This window comes from Panthera pardus, unplaced genomic scaffold (assembly GCF_024362965.1).
Source record: "Panthera pardus isolate Hobbes unplaced genomic scaffold, ASM2436296v1 HiC_scaffold_13, whole genome shotgun sequence".
Lineage (NCBI taxonomy): Eukaryota > Metazoa > Chordata > Mammalia > Carnivora > Felidae > Panthera > Panthera pardus.
Genome location: NW_026526688.1, coordinates 82,228,729 through 82,247,642, shown reverse-complemented (window position 1 = coordinate 82,247,642; position 18,914 = coordinate 82,228,729). Strand labels below are relative to the sequence as shown.

The following is an 18,914-nucleotide window of genomic DNA, read 5'->3' as shown; positions in this document are numbered from 1 at the left end:
CTAGTGGTTTCCATCCAGAATAGCTCCCATTTGTACTTTTTTAGTCTGTTTTTGCATTCGCTTCAGAAGACAAAATGTACCATCCTAAGCATAGATGCAACACGGACCAATTGCTACATAACAGAAATCATACACCTCACAAAACACTTCCTAAAAACTCTGAATTGCTGGGTAACCTCCAGCAGCTCTCCAACTTCGTTTGAAACAGGACAGACTGTTTTCTTTGTCAAGGGAGTGTGGCGGAGATGCGCTTGGGTTCTGCAAGCATTTGAGAATTGTATATAATTTCTTGGAGAACTAGAACAGTGAGTAAATACGATTAAGCAGAAACGAGGCTTCAAAGAGACAAGACAGTGCCTCGAAGAGCATACAGTTATCATGAAACCAAGAGAATAATTGGAATAACTTAAGGACATACCTAAAAGAAAAGCCAAATCTGGGGAAAAAATAGAGGAAATTTTAAAGAAAAGGAGCAAACTAGTACTATAAGTGATAGTTCCTCAGTATGTTCTGGCTAGTTTCATCCCCAGAGAACAATGAAAGTGAGGAAAGCCAAAAGAGTGAATAATAAAATGACACAAGATATTTTATAAAAATGTGAATTTCCAAGTAAGATTTGCATGACTGGAAGACTACCAAATTTTTCCTGACTACTCTCTAACTTCAAATTTTCAATAGAGTTGATCATGATCTCCTTCTCCCCAGCAAGGAGGATGGGCTAAAGAACCTTCCAGATTTTTTCTGGAGTGTTTTCTGACACCAAATGAGAGAGTTTTTTCCTCATACTAACCAATCATCCCAACACCAACTGGGTGTCCGACAATTCACTTCAATTAGCCCAGACAGTACTGATTAAGGGCTGTGTCCCACAAGACTTCCTCCACTTCAGGTACCAGTTGCAAATAGGGTGCCTAGGCTGCCCACATTTCTGCCCAGCCGACTATAAATTCAGAGGTTCCCATTAGCCTCCCCTCAGGCTTAATAACTTACAGAACTAAAAAAATTGCTTTACTTACTATTGCTGGTTTATTATAAAGTCTACAACTCAGGAGAAGCCAGACAGGAGAGATTCATATGGCAACATATGGGGGAGGGAGATGTGGAGCTTCCTGCCACCCTCCCAGCACCTCAATATGTTGACCAACCCAGAGGCTATCTAAACCCTGTTGTTTAAGGTTTTTATGGAGAATTTATTATAGATGACTGATCAAATCATTAGGTGTGATGATTAGATCCTGTGTGGTGGTGTTTGAACTCAATTTCATCTCTCTCCCTTCCCTGGAGGTTGGAGGTTGGGGTGGGGGTTGGGGGTTGGTACGGTTGGGCTGAAGGTTCCAATCTGCTAATCATGTTTTTGGTTCCTCTGGCTACCAGTCCTCATCCTGAAGCTATCTAAGAGCCTGCCAAGAATCCCTTCATTAGCATAGACTCAGGTAAGGTTGGCAGGGTTTATTGTGAATAACAAGCCACCCCTGCCTACCCTTCCCATAAGCTAACTCAGGGTCCTCAGGGAATTGATTCCTCTTATAAGACCAAGTTAGACTTTTGAAACTACTGAAAAGCAATGCTTCTCATCTTTTCCAGGAGTTATGAAGATATTAACACTTTACAGTATGTTTCAAAACTTATGAACAAAACAAAATAATAGTTTTAGTGAGCTTAAAATCCTCTAGTTAGTAGAAATGGTTTGTCTACCTTCTTTGCATCCTGTGATTAATACAGCAGTTTTGCTCTTGACTAAGTTCATATATGCCCACATGTTACCAGGTGGTCTTCCCCTTCTCTTCCTCCTCCTCAACTGTGAAAGGTGTTCTCACTTCATTTTGAAGGGTGTTGGTTGTTCTTTCATTATTAACAGCTAAGAGAGAGTGCTTGCTGTGATAAACCTTTCCTTAAGTATCTCTGTGAACTTGTACATGAACTTCATTTGTCTTCTCATTCAGGATGCTCCCAGTAGGGCACGGCCAAGATGAGTCAGGTCATAAGTACTTTAATCCTTTTTCAAAAACTGATTAAAATATCCATGTACTGGGCAGAATAATGGCCCTCCCCAAAAGGTGTCCTTGTCCTAATCCCTAGAATATGTTACTTTACACACAAAAGGGAATGAAGGTTGCAACGGAATTGAATCGCTAAATGGCACATAGGGAAATTATCCTGGATTACCTGGGTGGGCTCAGTGTCATCACAAATTCTTAAAAGTGTAAGAGGGAGTAGAGGATGTCTGCATGGTGCCATAGGAGAAAGATACATCCCTTTAACTGGTTTTTGAAGATGGAGAAAGGAGGAGACAAACAAAGGAATGCCAGATGACTTCTAGAAGCTGGAAAGGAAAAGGAAATGGAGTATCCCCTAGAGGTTCCAGAAGGAAGCACAGCCCTACGGACACATTTATTTTAGCCCAGTGAGACCCATATTGGATTCTAACTTACAGATTTTAAGATCGTACATTTGTGTTGTTTCAAGCCACTAAGTTAGTGGTAATTTTTTTACAGCAGCAATGAAAAGTGAATACTTCTGGTATTGTGTTTGAATGAACAATTCTCAAACTAACCTATTTCTCATTTCTGAGCTGCAAAAGGTTCTAGTCTAAGAGAAGCAAAGGAGAGGCCCATGTTGGTTTCCAAGTTCTCTTGTTCCTTTCCTGGTGTGCACCAACAAAATGTAGACATGTGAATAACAAGTAAAAAGGGAGCTGGGATGATCAGCCTTGTAATAAAAGTATATATTTTGTAGGGAATTAAAAATAGCATCAGTCTGTCCCTATGTTAATTCTCAGAAACTTCTTCATTATTAAGAGAACACGAATTCTACCAGAGGTCCTCATTCATACCTGTGTCATGGGCATAAAATAAATTGGAAGATGGTCTTACTATTTGCAGAAACTCTACCTAATATTCTTCAGGTAATTTAGATATCATAAAACCAAGCTTTTTTCTTTTCCTTCCCAAGTTTTAGAGTGAAGAAATCTCAGATGCTAATATACTAATTAGCCTGTGTGTCCAAAGTTACCCAGAATATGTATTTATTCCCTTTAATACTCGTTTTTTTGGGCCATGCACATTTATAATAGTGTAGCAGTGTTTAACTGTCTCCTTTGCACCCCAAAATCAGCATCACAAAGAAGTATGGTGGGAGTGAAACAGCTAAAAACTTACCTTGTTATCTGACTTTGTTATCTGCTTTCATGTATACTGTAAGCTTCCAAAGGACAGAGATTGGTTCTTATTGGTCGTCTAGTCTTGTCCCTAGTGCCAAGTACAATGCCTAACACATACTAGGTATTCAATGAATATTTGTTGAATGAATGTTAAATACAGACTTTTTTTTTTTACAAAGATTATACATAACAAGGCATATCTTGAACTTAGCACTGCATTATTTAGTTTAATTTACACTTCATTGCTTTCTCAATACCATAAGGCCATTCTGTAGGCTACCAAGCTTGAAGCTAGTCACTTGCCAAAGAGTCACTAAGAAAAACTGTGCAGAAGTGAGAAATGGTGCTTCTAGTTCAGTGTTGCCCAGTCTTGTTTCCTAAAATATACAACGCTGAGAAAGGTTAAGGCAAATTTTAAAGATAGAAATCAGAAAAAATTAACTTTAACCACATTGAAAGTATGAAGGGACTGTTTTTCTTAAAAATCAATGAGAGACCATGCCCACCATTTCTCTTAAAAAAGAAAAAAAGGGGTGCCTGGGTGGCTCAGTCAGTTAAGCATCTGACTTTGGCTCAGGTCATGATCTCGTGGTTTGTGAGTTTGAGCCCCACATTGGGCTCCGCACTGACAGTGCTTGGGATTCTGTGTCCCTCTCTCCCTCTCTGCCCCTTCCCCACTTGCATGCATACACATTTTCTCTCCCAAAATAAACTTTTTTTAAAAAAAAGAAAAGAAAAAATACTTTCTATTATAATCATTTTATCATTACCTTTCTTTTTCCAGTAGATACTTCCCTTTTCTTCAAAGAAGAGGAATATTAGTCAACTGGTTAGAACTTTGATGTGTTCATCAGGGAAGAGTGTCCCAAAACTATAGGACTAGATCTGATCTTGTATTTACATTAAAGTCGTCAATACTCTCTGTTTGGAGTTTTTGTCTCTTTTCTGTTGACCCTGTGAAATTGCTCTGAAAGCTGAACGATACCTAGAATGGCAGTTAACTACTCATTTAAAGTCTCTAGGAGAATTTTATGATTTACTCTGAAACGGGTCAATCTCAAGGTTTTCAAGTATACAGGGACGTTATTTTCAAATCATTCACCTACCTGTGCTTGGTGAGGGGCTGTCCCAAAGTCAGTGCAGTTTGAGAAGGCTGAACAAAGGGGAAGGAAGTTCCCAATGGTAGCCTAGGATGCTTGGATGAAAAGTTTCCGGCAGTTAATTTTAACAAAACAAAACAAAAAAGGGCATTACAAAAACAGAGGGAACACTAAAGTGTTCTTTATAAATTACTCGGAGCCCATTTCTAGCATTCTAGCAGTGGTGTATGTTCCTGGAAGTGTGCACATAGTGAAATGCGCACATAAAGCATTCGGTATTAATAATGAAGTACAAAGTATAAAGTGAACGTTTCGATAAATCACTGCTTTTCACATGAGTCAGGATAAGCATTTTGGACCTCGGCTAATGTTTTCAAAAGTATAAGGTTAGAAGTCAATGTGTTTTTGAAAGGAATGTCTCCCTAGACCACGACTCTTCCATTTGCCATTCTATTCATTGTTTTTCTCCCTTTTTGGCCAGCTTGGCTGAACTAATCACTAGAGGTTCATTCTCCCCAGATGCTCACTAGAAACAACTTGATAATTTGACATTTCTGGAAGGAGTGCATGATTTTTTTTTATGATTTTTAATTCCATAAAGCGACACATAATTGAGAGGAGAAGATGGGGAGTAGTAAGAAGAGAGTCAGTAAAATGCACACAAGGGCTTCCCCCTGAGCCTGGACAGCTGGTCTGCGGGTCTGCCCTGCCTCCAGACTCCAGGGCTCAGGATCTCAGGCTGGGCAGTTTCCTGGTGAAGACTATCATTGAAGCCTCCCATGTCCGGTGGTGTTTCTGGCCTTTTGGCCTGTAATAGACCCTGCCTCAAAATTAAACCTTTCATGCCCAATCAACATATTTGTCCATATAGATCTTGAAAAATCACCCAGACCTCAAAGATAGGTTTGCATTTGTGAGGAAAATCATGATGTGTCGGTAACATACTTTAAACAGATGATCTAATTCTAAAGGCCAATTCAAGGTAAATGTTGGCCTATCGATACTTTAATCTCCTGACGGTGGTGGTATACACCCCCTCTTCCCAATCTCTGAACATTTAGGAGCCATGTTATGCTACATAGTTTACAAAGCTAATTTTGAGATACACTAGCATATTTATATAATACATTAAATTTTTTTATCAGTATCATTAAGAGAGTGAGTATTTCTCTGAAATAACTTAAGAGTAATTAGTCATGTTTCTAAGAGCCAACCAGATCACTACCTGGAAGCTGACTTTAAAATACGAAATCATAGGGGCGCCTGGGTGGCTCGGTCGGTTGGGCTTCCAACTTCGGCTCAGGTCATGATCTTACAGTCCATGAGTTCGAGCCCCACGTCAGGCTCTGCTGACCGCTTGGAGCCTGGAGCCTGTTTCAGATTCTGTGTCTCCCTCTCTCTCTGCCTCTCCCCTGCTCATGCTCTGTCTCTCTCTGTCTCAAAAATAAATAAAAACATTAAAAAAATTAAAAATAAAATAAATAAAATACGAAATCATATGTAATATAATAATTAAACAAACATAAATCCTACATCCTAAAAACTTCAGAATTACTGACTTTTAAAAAAATTGTTTTCTTTTCATTTATTTTCTTGTAATTCAAATGTCTCATTACGTTTCTATATTTGGCACCTTAACAAATGCCAGTGATGCCCCCACATTCATTTATGTGACAGGTGAATCTCTAAAGTGAACAATTACCTTCTGTCACTTGTGGATTTGTTTAAATCTCTTTCCCTATCTCTCTATAGTGCATGAATTCTACACTCCTAATTCCTGAAAAGCAGTGAGTACAGTTCTAAGCCATGTTGCTATCCAACTCAAATTGTATCTCAGATGATTTGATTAAAAACTATAAAAGAACTGCTTTCAGCAAAAGCTCCTTATAGTGGAACGCAAATATTTGTGAAGTGGGTATAAAGTACTTACCCTGCACTTCAGCTTTAAAGTGAAATACATTCGGAAGAGGAATTAATCACAAACTAAATCCCGCCCCTCAGCTTTCTTATACATCCATCAAAGAGATTTAAATGTGCTTTTCTACAATCAATTCTTAGTCATGCATCCCAGCTTTCAACATCTCATAAGAAGAGATATTTGCTTAATGAAGTTATTTAAAAAAGCGACATCAAATCAATACTAAAATCACTCTAAGAAAAAAAATCACTCTAAGATCATCTGAAAAATAGAGGCTCATTTTCATTCCTCACAGTCATTAGATCCATCCCCTTCAATGAGATTGTTTTGATTAAAATTAATATTAAGCATATTGTAGCTTACAAATGAAGAGGTTGGCTTTTTTGACATTTCAATTATGCTTTGGTAGTTCTGGAATATTTGCATCCACTTTCTTATTTATACACTCTTAAAAGTGTTTCCACTTTGGATGGCATCTCTCTGAAAGCAGTTTTTCTCTAATCCAAGAGATAAATCAAACAATGGTTATTAAAAGTGAGCTTTTATACCTACAACTTAAAAAAAATTTAATGTTTATTTATTTTTGAGAGACAGAGAGAGAGAGAGACAGAGCATGAGTGGGGGAGGGGCAGAGAGAGAGGGAAGGACAGAACCCAAGGCAGGCTCCAGTCCCTGAGCTGTCAGTGCAGAGCTGGACGCGGGGCTCGAACCCACAAACCACTAGATCGTGACCTGAGCTGAGGTCGGACACTCAGCCCGCTGAGCCATCCACTACCCCCCGCCCCATGCCCACAACTTTAAATTCTTCAGTCCATGTAGAATCCCACCACACACAGCTCTGTGCTTCGGTAGTAACACATGGTCTTCTGGGGGAGAAGAGCAAAAGAGTGCTTCCATTACCAAGCATAAACTTGTGAAGAAGTCGTAGTGTTCGAGACTTACTTCCCTCCTGTAAGATTTCCAAGGGGTAACTTCTAGCTGTTTGCCTCAGGAGACAAGACGGGTAATGAAGTAGCGGGGGTAAGGTGATGTCCTAGCAGTTGCTTCATTTCAGTTTCTGTGTCGTATTCTTCACCAGTTTGGATAATGCCTCAGACTACAGAGAAAGCCCTCACTGGCTTACTAGAATTTGAACTTTTAAGTCTCTGATCTAGATAATTTCAGATACTATAATTTCATTATAGAAATTCCGGGACTACTTGTGGGATAAAGCAAATGCTAAGACCATATTGAGTTTCATCAAGCTGAATTAGCAGGCAAATAAAGATAAAATGCCTTTCTATTTAAGAACATAATGATGTTTTAATTGTTACAGCATTTGGCATGCCTAATGTATACAATCCTTGACATTCATGTAATAACAAAGAAAGTTGTTTGGGATCTTTTTTTTTTATTTCCTAGTGTCCCCTTTCCCCTCTAGCATTTCTCCCACCCCCGTCCCAGCCCTGGTGTTTAGCTCCCCTCCCGTTTCTCCATCCTTCTGTAAAGAAAAGCTCGATGCTGTGAAAGGATACGTGTAAAAATACCTCCTTCCTCTGTAGATAGGCCAAGGCTGCTTATTACCTAGTTATGATGAACAGACCACCATCGTTGTGACAAGTGATGTAGATGCCTCCAGGGTAAAACAAAGGTTTACATATTACACAAGCAATTTAACTGTTTTCTAAACATATTGCCAAGACAGTGGGAGTTGGCAGCCCACACTGTGTTTTAGGTTTGGGAGACTTGGATTAGAAGTGACTGCTGATTATGAACCTTTTTATTTGTCTTCTATGAGCTACAAGCAACCTAGTAACCCAGCAAAGAATCACAACAGTTAAACTTGTCCTCCTAGCTTCCCAAGATTGCATACACAAATCACCGGACAAAAGTGGTGTAAGGGTCTTGTGCATAGAGAGCCACACAAGACAACTGTCTTGTTCTAACCCTTAAAGAGTTCCGCAGAGTGAAATGTTTCATGATCTTTTTTTGTGCAGTGGGCAAGGAAGAAAAGAGTTTGGGCAAAGATTATCCAGAAGAAAAGAAAGAGACTCTTTTGGGGTTCCAGTTGAAACACAATAAAGAACATAATTAACTTCACAATTCTTTGTGTTTTTCATTTGACTGCAGGGAGGAGATGAAAGAGGTCTGCTAAGCCTCGCATTCCATCCCAATTACAAGAAAAATGGAAAGCTGTATGTGTCTTATACCACCAACCAAGAACGGTGGGCTATCGGGCCTCATGACCACATTCTTCGAGTTGTGGAATACACAGTATCCAGGTATCACTCACTACAATGCACTGAGGCATAAATATTTTTCAATCTTATCTTCTCATTATCTCTTCCTAATTATTTTAGAAACAAAGGTGACCATAATTAAACCACAATCTTCACCTTGCTGAAAACCCCCTATGTGCCCTTAAGGAGAATTGAGAAAAATGATAGCTTTGGCACTTTTCCTCTCTTATCTTTCAGCTTAGGTGCTACTTCTGAAACTTAGAAAATAACGTAATTTTTCAGTAGTTTTTATTAGTTCCATTTCAAGCATGTTTCCTTATTTACATGCCAAGTGTTTGCTCCCCTAATTTGTGTACCATTTTTACCTTCTAGTGGATTCACCTAAACACCTTTAACAATCATGGTATTGTTTCCTCCCCCCAATGTAGAAAAAATCCCCATCAAGTTGATTTGAGAACAGCCAGAGTATTTCTTGAAGTGGCAGAACTCCACAGAAAGCATCTAGGAGGGCAACTGCTCTTTGGCCCTGAGGGCTTTTTGTACATCATTCTCGGTGATGGGATGATCACACTGGATGATATGGAAGAAATGGATGGGTTAAGGTAAAAAAGAAAACAAAACCAAAAACGTTCCCCTTGATGTTCAAATGTCTTAAGTGTCAGCCGGGGAAAAAGGGTCAGAGCAGTGAGTTTAAGAGCTGTCTTTGGGAAAAAAAAAAAAAAAGAACCGTCTTTGAATTATGTCTCCTTGGTTAAACATTTAACTTTTCTTATGGGTGTTTGCATTTGTAAAATGAAGAAAAATTCAGTAATATGCTGATGATATTTTTGGAAGTCGCTATACCCAGATGCTCTAGAATGCATCAGTGCTGCGTGGTTTGCACAATACACAGGCTGGATGCACAAGGTCCAGTGGCGCTTCTGGGGGCGCAGAAAATCCAGGGATTGGCAAAAACTAAGGAACAGCTGCAAAATGTAGCACGCTACTGATGCTGCAGTCCTCGGCCACTACTCAGCTGTGTCAAGGTGCTGCCGTTTCTGTGAAACCAAACTGCCCCGGTTTCCTTTCCCCACGATATGGAATTCATAACTTTAAAAATTTTGTCTCAAATGGGGGAATGATTCTTTGACTGTGGAGCGACCTTCCCACATTTAGGTTAGGTAAACTATGTAACAAAAGCAGAAAACACTGACCCTCTCTGTCCAATTTCTCAGTGATTTCACAGGGTCGGTGCTGCGGCTGGACGTGGACACAGATATGTGCAACGTGCCTTATTCCATCCCCAGAAGTAATCCGCACTTCAACAGCACCAACCAGCCCCCGGAAGTGTTTGCGCACGGCCTGCATGATCCAGGCAGGTGAGAACACGACCTGCCCCCCTCCCCCACCACCCCGCACCTGCTATAAACCCGAGCCCGGCCGGGATTCAGGAACTGGAAAAAGAATAAGGGGGGCGGGGGGGGGGGGGTGGGCAGGCACTGAGCAGCCACGGGTGGTGTCCAAGGTTGCACCTGTAAAATCACACCAGCTCATTATCTCAGCACTCTTTCTTCTATTAATGTGTGAAGCAGATTGAGACGGCAGATTAGACATATGGAAGAGAACAAATTCATGGAGGAAAAGTGCCTTAAAGTTCTAGAGTGTTGTTTTTAAACACTATTGGACTAGTGTAATGATTAAGAGTTCCGTTTTTCAGATTTAGATGATAAACTTTTTAATTTTTCTCCTTAAACCCCTCTAAATGAAATTTTCCATACGCACCGAATGGAGGTGGTAACAGCTTTTGAGGATGCTGTCATGATTAAATGAAAATCTAGAAAAAAAGCAAAGTAGAGTGCCCGACACACCTGATAGGTTTTAAATAAATTGTGTTTCTTATTACAGCTTCACTTAAATATGATGATGCAGTATGAGTTTGTAAGGAGTTGAGCTCAATGTTCACATTTTTCCACCTGAAAAAAAAATTATAAGTAGTAAAGGAATTCATACTGACCGTTTACTACAATGAACTATAAAGAAAGGAACACTGAGATGTATGTAGAGTGAGAAATTTGGGGTACACTTAAAAAATGCTATGGAGTATAATATAGCAATTCTGTGATGAAAGCTTCATCCAATCTGTGGTCTCTTATTCATACTATGGGATATTTGGCCACATTCATTCATTTACTAGCTAAGTTATTATTGCTATTTAATGTTTATTGAGTGTTCACTATGTGCAAGGTGAGTATTTCTCGAACTTTTTATTTTTATAATCCCTCATGCCCTTCATCTCCCCTCCATCAAAGTCCAAGTCTACAGTTCATTTCCTTTTTGGCATCTCAGCAGATCTTAAAATCTGTGCGACAGGGAGTACTTACGGTGGGTTCAGGATGTGGAGGAAACTGTCACATTCCATTCCTATAGCTCAGAACTCGCAGATACCACCGCAAAGCAGCACTTTGAAGTTGAGCAGCCTGAGTCACCACAATCCCACTGGAGCTTTCGTGCAACCTTCCAGGGGTCCTGGACCCTCAGTGCAAAAACACAGGATGAGGCACTTTACAGACCTTGCATATGGCAGGATGCCTATGCTGTAGAGTCTTACCTCCTCCGGCAGCAGAGAGCTTAAGGGAAACTGCACCTCCCTTCAAGAGTATTTCAAGCGGAGAAAGACTTAATAAAGCAGAAAAGAAAGTAAAACAATTCTTGGCTAAAAGTAAAGCTGACTTGTGTTAAGTACCTTGGTGCAGAGTGCTGAACTCAGTATCTTACACACATTATCTCATTTGTGACATTCAGCAGTACTCTGAGGTCCTGCTGACATTAGATACCGCTCTTTTTCTTTCTTTTTTTTTTAAAGACTTCAGTTTTAAAGACGGCAACATTGGGCAGAAGGTACAGAGATTTCCCACATGTCCGCTGCCCCCACACATGCCCAGCCCCCCCATTAGCAACATCCCAACCAGAGTATTCCATGTGTTACAATGGATGAACCTACATGGACACATCATTATCACCCAAAGTCCAAAGTTTACATTAGGGTTCACTGGGGATTGTATGTTCTGTGGACTTGGACAGATGTATAAGGACCAGTACCCATGTGTACCCACCTCTTTTTTTTTTTTTTTTTCTGAAAAGAAACTAAAGGTTAGAAAGGTCAAGTGGTTCCCAGTGGACATAGTATTCAGACAGAGGTAGGCCTGATGGCATCTGGCCTACCTATCCACCTTTGGGAGACCTGGCCTTTTCTTCCAGATTTGTTCTTTTCTTGATAGAAAGTGGTCAAACCTTCTTTTGTCATAGTTCCTCCATCTTAAAAAGAAAGGCAAGATGGGAAAATGTTCTCCCTATCCATGGATTTAGTTCCACCTTAAGTCACATCACGTCTGTGTCATGTTCCCTGCCAGGCATTGTACTCTGTGAATCGTTGAATTAAAGACAATAAAGGGACTGTTGCCACGGAACAACTAACTCATCTTTGGCAGGTCAGGCTTAGAGTTTCCCTATTATGAATGGGATCATTTGGATGCAACAGTTTTTATTTTGTGGCTGTTCTTGTTGTTGAGATGATTGCTGTGTGTGACTCTTAATATGTCTTAAGCCCCAGAACCTACTCCCGGGTTGTTTTGTTTTCTAGTTTATTTAGTAGCCCCAAAGATTCGGTTTGGTTGTTAAGTCATTAATGTATTTTGTTGACCTAAAGGAGTGATTCCCAATGGGATTATTTTGCCCCCAGAGAATATTTGGCAATGCCTAGAAACATTTTTGGTTTTCACAACTCTGGAGGAGGGGTTCATGCCACTGACATGCTGCTAAACGTTGTACATGCTCAGTACAGAACCTCTTCCTTCCAGTTTCCCGCTCAAAGAATGATCTGACTCAAAATGTCAAGAATGTCAAAGTTGAGAAACCTGAAAACAAAGCAACACTGTTTTCCACATTTGTGAGAACTTCAGAAGTAATTATATTATACAGCTTCATTCTTCTCGCAACCCAAACTCCACATGCCCAGTCCCTCATTGACTTAAACATTCAACAAATATTGAGCCCCTTTGATATTCCTGGGTTTGAATTAGGTAACAGAAACAGTGATAAAGAAGTTGGAAGGGGTCCCTGCGCTAATGGAGTTGACAGTTGGTGGCTTAAGTCATAGAAATATTCTAACCCCAGATTGGGGGTGACGTGAAGACACAGTCAATATAACATAAAAGACTTCAGTGGTTGTGGGGACCAGCTTTATTTTATACCTTACATTGTAGTGCACGCTTTGCAGCTTGAGCTTTAGAATATAGCCATTCCATGTAAAAACACAAAACAAAGACCAAAACGAAGTCTGTTTTGTGTATTGCAGATGTGAGTTGCTGCTGCTGAAGGTTCTCCTAACTTCCCAGCATATTATATATGCGAGAGTCCTTAATAACAGCACCAACAAATGTTTCAAGTCAGTGTGTATGTTCATACTAGCGAGAGATACCAAGGAATATTAGGAAATATTCTCCAGAGATCATTTAGCTTCAGCAGAGTGAACAAACAAATCAGGATGTTTCTGCTGAGGATCCAAAGGAAATAGCCCATAGGGTCCTTGCCAGCCCACCAAGGGGTTCCTCTGTCAGGAATCTCCAGTCTCAGTTTAGAAAATACCCTGGTAGGAATTCATGGATGTCTCCTTTTTGTTATGCAGATGTGCTGTGGATCGACATCCCACTGATATAAACATCAATTTAACAATACTTTGTTCAGACTCCAATGGAAAGAACAGATCATCAGCCAGAATCCTACAGATAATAAAGGGGAAAGACTATGGTAAGTAGAACATAATTTGTTGATTTGGCTTTAATTCGGGCTTTGTTTTACTTTAGCATATGCATTGAAGAGAAAAGGATTTCTACAAAATGAGCTTTTGGGAAGGCATAAACACACTGACCCAACAGTGGTAAGCGAGTAAATTGCACACGTTTTTAAAGGTCCAGTGACTCTTATGAGCCCCAGGAATTCCATTTGGGTAATTATCTTTCCAATGGATTAAACTGTGCTCTGTAGGTGCAAAAAATTTAATGGACCTTCAAAAATTAGCTGTTTATATTTTGCTCCTCTGAGAGTCAAGATGAGTAACTTCTAATATAAGGCAGAACTTGTCATAACATCTTATATACAGTGGAAAAAAACAAGTTAAAGGTAAGAAATTCCTCAATCCCCAATATTCTAGTCTCAACAATTAGAAAAATTGTGTTTCAAATAGTAATGTAATTTCTTTAAGATACCCATTGTAGAGAAAACAAAGTAATTGACATGTAAAAACATGTTATTTACCCACGTCATGAAAATGGAATGTTTAGACATTACTTTTACTAACATGATTACTAGAATGTTTTAGAGATATATATACAAAATAAAGTTGGATTATAATGAAGTCCAAAAATCTTAATATTTTTCAGTGTTTTATTATTTACTCTTTTTGGGGGAAGCAATATATCAAAATTATTATGATTCAGGGAACACAGTAGATTAAGATTATTAAATTGATTGCTTCTTCTATTTACTCATTCAATACAGATATTTATTTAGCACCAGGAATGAAGCAGCTGTGTTAGTTCATGTGGTATTCAGTTATTTTACTTTATTTTTTTTTCAGGTATTCGTGTGTGCGCGCACACACATCTTATAAAAGCCAAACCAAAGAATAATGTGGTTTGGGAAAAAAATCTCATGAGTCACTAGTCTGATGGAATTTTGGCTATATTTATAGATTAAACTCTAAATTCTCTAATCACATTAATTGGGCCTCAGCTGAAACTGGCTACAATATTGATAGCCTTATATTTATGTTTTCAAAACACATCCACAGAATCCCCTCACAATGTATACGTATATCAAATCACCACAATGTATACTTTAAATATTTTATAATTTTATTTGTTATCTTTACTTCAGTAAAGCAGAAAACAGAAACGAGAACAAAATAACCACGTGTCAGTACTGACTACCTGCCAGCCCCTGTAGTAACATTATAAATTTGATTCATTTCATTCACGGAACAACTCTGCGTGATAGGCACTATTATTGGCCACATTGTACAGATGGGGAAACTGAGACACAAAAAGGTTAATTATCATACGACGTAAGTGGCAGGGCCTGGATTTAAACCCAAGCTGACTGACTCCAGAGTTCATGACCTGGAAGTTATGCTTCCTTGCAGTGCACTAGTTAAAACTTAATCTTTCCTACTTTTTATAATATATTCACCCTAATTACATGGGAAGGGACAATTACTTTAAAATTACTGTCTCTCCACCAAAGTTTTTGCCTAAAATACTGCCTGTTGATAGTGACTTATTTGACATTAAGCACATAAGTAGCAATTTTCAGATTAATTTGCAACTGGCTTTAGATCTTTTCCATTGCAATTAGTGTACATGTATTCAAGTATATAATGGCACGCATGGAAAGATTGAGATATGTGACTATACACATGTAATTTTAAAAAGAATGGCTGCAATAGACTTTGTTAACCATACAACTCTATAAACAAAACTCTTAAAATAGTTTAAACGAAGATATTACTTGAGTGATAATGTTTTTAAATATACAAATGCGGTTTTAAGGACCTTTTATTTCCGTTAAAATATGAACTCTCCAACATTTTATATAACTTGACAGAAGTCTGGATTAATTTACTACATATATGCAGAAGCATTTCTACAAAAAAAATCAACACAAAAAAATTATAATTTTTTAAAAGTCTTTGGTTCTTAAGTAAATAACCATGATTTCCACAATATCCAGATTCTAATGTCACTGAAAATTTGGTATGTGTGACAATTATAACAGCAAAGCATTCACAGAGCATTCCCGTTTCAGTACGATGCACATGGAGAGTCTTAATATTTGATATGGTTTAAGCAACGGGAATTATTTCTACTAAATATCTACAACAAGGGTTCTGCCTGTGTACTGTGGAACATACTTCAAATGTAAAATGAATGACCATAATAGTATTACTTGGCCTACATTACTTTTATTTCATAAAAAATATGTTTCATTTGATCTAATGTTACATTGATTTCTTTCCAGAAAGTGAGCCATCACTTTTAGAATTCAAGCCATTCAGTAATGGTCCTTTGGTGGGTGGATTTGTTTACCGAGGATGCCAGTCTGAAAGACTGTATGGAAGCTATGTGTTTGGAGACCGGAATGGGTAGGTTTCCTGGTACCATAATTTCATGTATCAAATGACATATCCATCAATTAGTGGGCAAACTGCCATAAAATATTCAAATGATTGTCTCCCTTTGGGGGTCAGGTCAGGTACACACATAAAGACTATTATTTTCTTTTAGTTCATTATCTATGGTGGTTTTGTTAAAGAACTTCCTAAGAGATGCTTTTTAAACAAATTTGATTAAATTCATAATATAATTTTTAAGAGCAGAGAGGTCTTCATATGGACTTTGCATATGATATAGGCTTTTCCCTTCATCCTTAACATCAATTTACCATGATAATGAGTTACTTGAAAACTATTGTTATACACAAGTTGTACAAGTATTTTCCAAATTATTTGGAAATTGGGAGGCTAAGAATTTTTGTTTTTGCCATACTTTTTAGGACTTTTAACAATAGAACTCAGTTTGTCTTTATTGGTAAGAATACTACAAAGTTACATTTTAGCCTAATTTTTAGAGGTCACATTGTGGATAATTAGAAGGAACTCTGTGATGAAACCCAAATTAAGAACCTTGTTTCCCGAGTCACTGGCATTCAGGCATATGGCAGAGCTGATATGCTTGGTCACTAAAAGGAACTAGAAAAGTGTACTGACCCCATGATCTTCCCCCTGTCCCTCTCTCTGATTAATAGCACAGCATGGAGTCTAGTCCTGGAGAGGAAGTATCATTCTCTGGATGAAGGGGAGGGCTTTTCTCATACTCAGGTACTTTTAGTGCCCCCCTCCAAACAAAATATTATCTTTAAGTACTTTCTCCCTACATGAGAATTTCAGAGTATTTGCACACATTATGGGCTATATTACTTTTCCTTTTAGAAGCCAGGTTCATGGCACAACAATTATTTATTGTGAGCTTTATTCTAAGCCTTTTATTTATTTATTTTTTTAAGCAAACGCCTATTTTCACTGTAAGTTTACGGTATGTTTTTGTTGTAGGAATTTCTTAACCCTCCAGCAAAGTCCCGTGAGCAAGCAATGGCAAGAAAAACCACTCTGTCTCGGCAACAGTGGTTCCTGTAGAGGTTACTTTTCAGGTCACATCTTGGGATTTGGAGAAGATGAATTAGGTACTGTACAAACCATTTCTATTAAGTTGCTTTCTCACTCCCTTGCCCAAGAGGCTTTGTTTTAATAAGAATAACAATCTTGTCCTCCATTTGCTGACAATGGTAACCTGCAGCAAAGATGACCCATTGTGGAGGTTAGAGATGGCCCAGTCACGTGTTCTTTCCCAATGAGCTTTCCCTGGGCATCTTTTAGTCTTATCTCCATGCCAGAAATATAAAAGTAACAAAGCAGGAAAATGGAAGGCAAGAACAAAAGAGAATTTTTGAGTCCTAAAGAGAGAAAACCTTAAATATCTACTTAAACTTTAGGTAAAGCTGTGTCATTTGTTTCTATTCTCTATCTGAAAGCCTTTCCATGTCTCTTGGAACAAATTTTTAAAAAATTGTTGCAATCTGAGTCTCACCTTATCCTCTATTTCTGATTTTTTTTAATCCATTGGGACATGCAATTTGTGTAAGATAAGCTGAAGTTTTAGGTCTGCTTTCCAACAGAATAAAAATGATCTTCTGAATGACGATCTATGGGATAACACATAATATGTTTGTTCATATGTTATCAAAATGTATGTAACTTACAAGCAAATAGAAGTTGAAATTGGAATGCGATCAAAGAGAAAAAATGCTACTAATTTTAAATCATAGAGATAAACATAGCTTTCATAATGACACTGTTTAAATATCAGCACCCAAACAAACCATGGCTACTATGCTCCCCCAGGCTGAGAGATGAATTTTAGGTGTTAAGAAAGAAGAGTTGTGTTTCCCATCTGAATCCGAATATTTTCTCTAGAGGTCCAGCTTTGGTTTTATTACATCAAATGGGGAATTCATAAGTAAATAGTTTTATGCCATTCACTTAGTTTAACAAGGGACTTAACATGGATTTCAGAGCCACAGGAATACAATGATTTAAAGAAGAGAAGTCCAATCTGTTCTTTTCTTGTTCCAACATTGAAAACATTTACAATTAATTTTCCCTTGGTATCTCCTAGCCCACTCAGAAAAACCAAAGAGATACCCTTCTCCACTGAAATACTCTGTAATGTAATTTAAATTTCATTGGCAAACCCTGGTTTTAAAATATAAATGAGGATTAAATTGTTTGTGGCAGAGTTAGAAATGAATATTTAGATGTTGTGACTGAATCATTCTGAGTTCCCCAGACCTTACTGCAAATGACTCACCATCAATCATCCTGTTAGTGTCACCACCATTGGTCAAAATATGCAAACATCTATCTGCACTTAATACTATGTTGGGAGTAGACCTAACAAATGAAACATATACAATCCCTACTGTCAAAAGCTACAGCATCGTGTATACTTTATAATTAAAATTAAACTGGCTTTCACTGAATTACCCCTTAATGTGATACTCTTTGGCTTTGATTAAGAGCCCTGTGGGGGTGCCTGGTTGGCTCAGTTGGGGAAGCATCCAACTCTTGATCTCGGAGGCATGAGTTCAAGTTTCACGTTGGGTGTAGAGATTACTTAAGAGGGCACCTGGCTGGCAAAGCCTGAGGAGCATCCAACTCTTGATCTCAGGGTTGTGGGTTCAAACCCCATGTTGGGTGCACACATATGTATATGTGTGTGTGTGTGTGTGTGTGTGTGTGTGTGTATAAAGAGAGAGAGAGAGAGGGACATATCTATCTATATATAGTGTCAACTGGTAAATGCTTTGGAGAAAAGTCCCATTGTGAAGAGGGTTGGGAGCAGTGCAATTTTAAATAGTGCAGTCAGAAAAGATGATATTTATGTACAGACTTGAAGGGGGAAAGAAAAGCCAACCTAGTGGAGATCTAGTGAAGGACAGGAGGCTGGGACAACTTGGGACAGATGCTGTGACAGGTAGAGCCTGGAACAGAAGCTGAGATAGGAACTGAGTCAGGAGCCTGACGAAGAGCCTGAAACTGGGGGGGGGGGAGGGGGGGGCCTCCTTAGACAGGAGCCTGGCACAGGGGCTGCCTCATGTGTACAAAGCCAGGAGGCCACTGTGGCTAGGAAGGAGTGAACAAGAGGGTGAAGCATAGCACATGAGGTCAGAGCAATAAGGGGAGGCATCATAGGCCACTGCCAGGACTTACTTTTGCTCTGAGAGAGATTAGAAGCCATTGGAAGTACTGAAACAAAGGAACGTGATCCAACTTAAACAATGTAACTTGCTTTAAGGATCTTCTGTGGATGGTATGTTGAAATTAAACATAGAAGAACAAGGGAGAAGCAGGGAGATCAGTTAGGAGG

The 18,914-nt window shown here is 38.8% G+C and overlaps 1 protein-coding gene across 1 annotated transcript in view; it reads left to right on the top strand.

Moving 5' to 3' along the window:
* Positions 1-18,914, top strand: part of HHIP (hedgehog interacting protein) — an 89,006-nt gene that overhangs the window by 49,866 nt on the left and 20,226 nt on the right. The window contains 6 exon segments of the mRNA XM_019420504.2: positions 8,288-8,439; positions 8,826-8,999; positions 9,612-9,755; positions 13,061-13,182; positions 15,451-15,574; positions 16,541-16,671. Coding sequence (XP_019276049.1) covers positions 8,288-8,439; positions 8,826-8,999; positions 9,612-9,755; positions 13,061-13,182; positions 15,451-15,574; positions 16,541-16,671 — 847 coding nt within the window.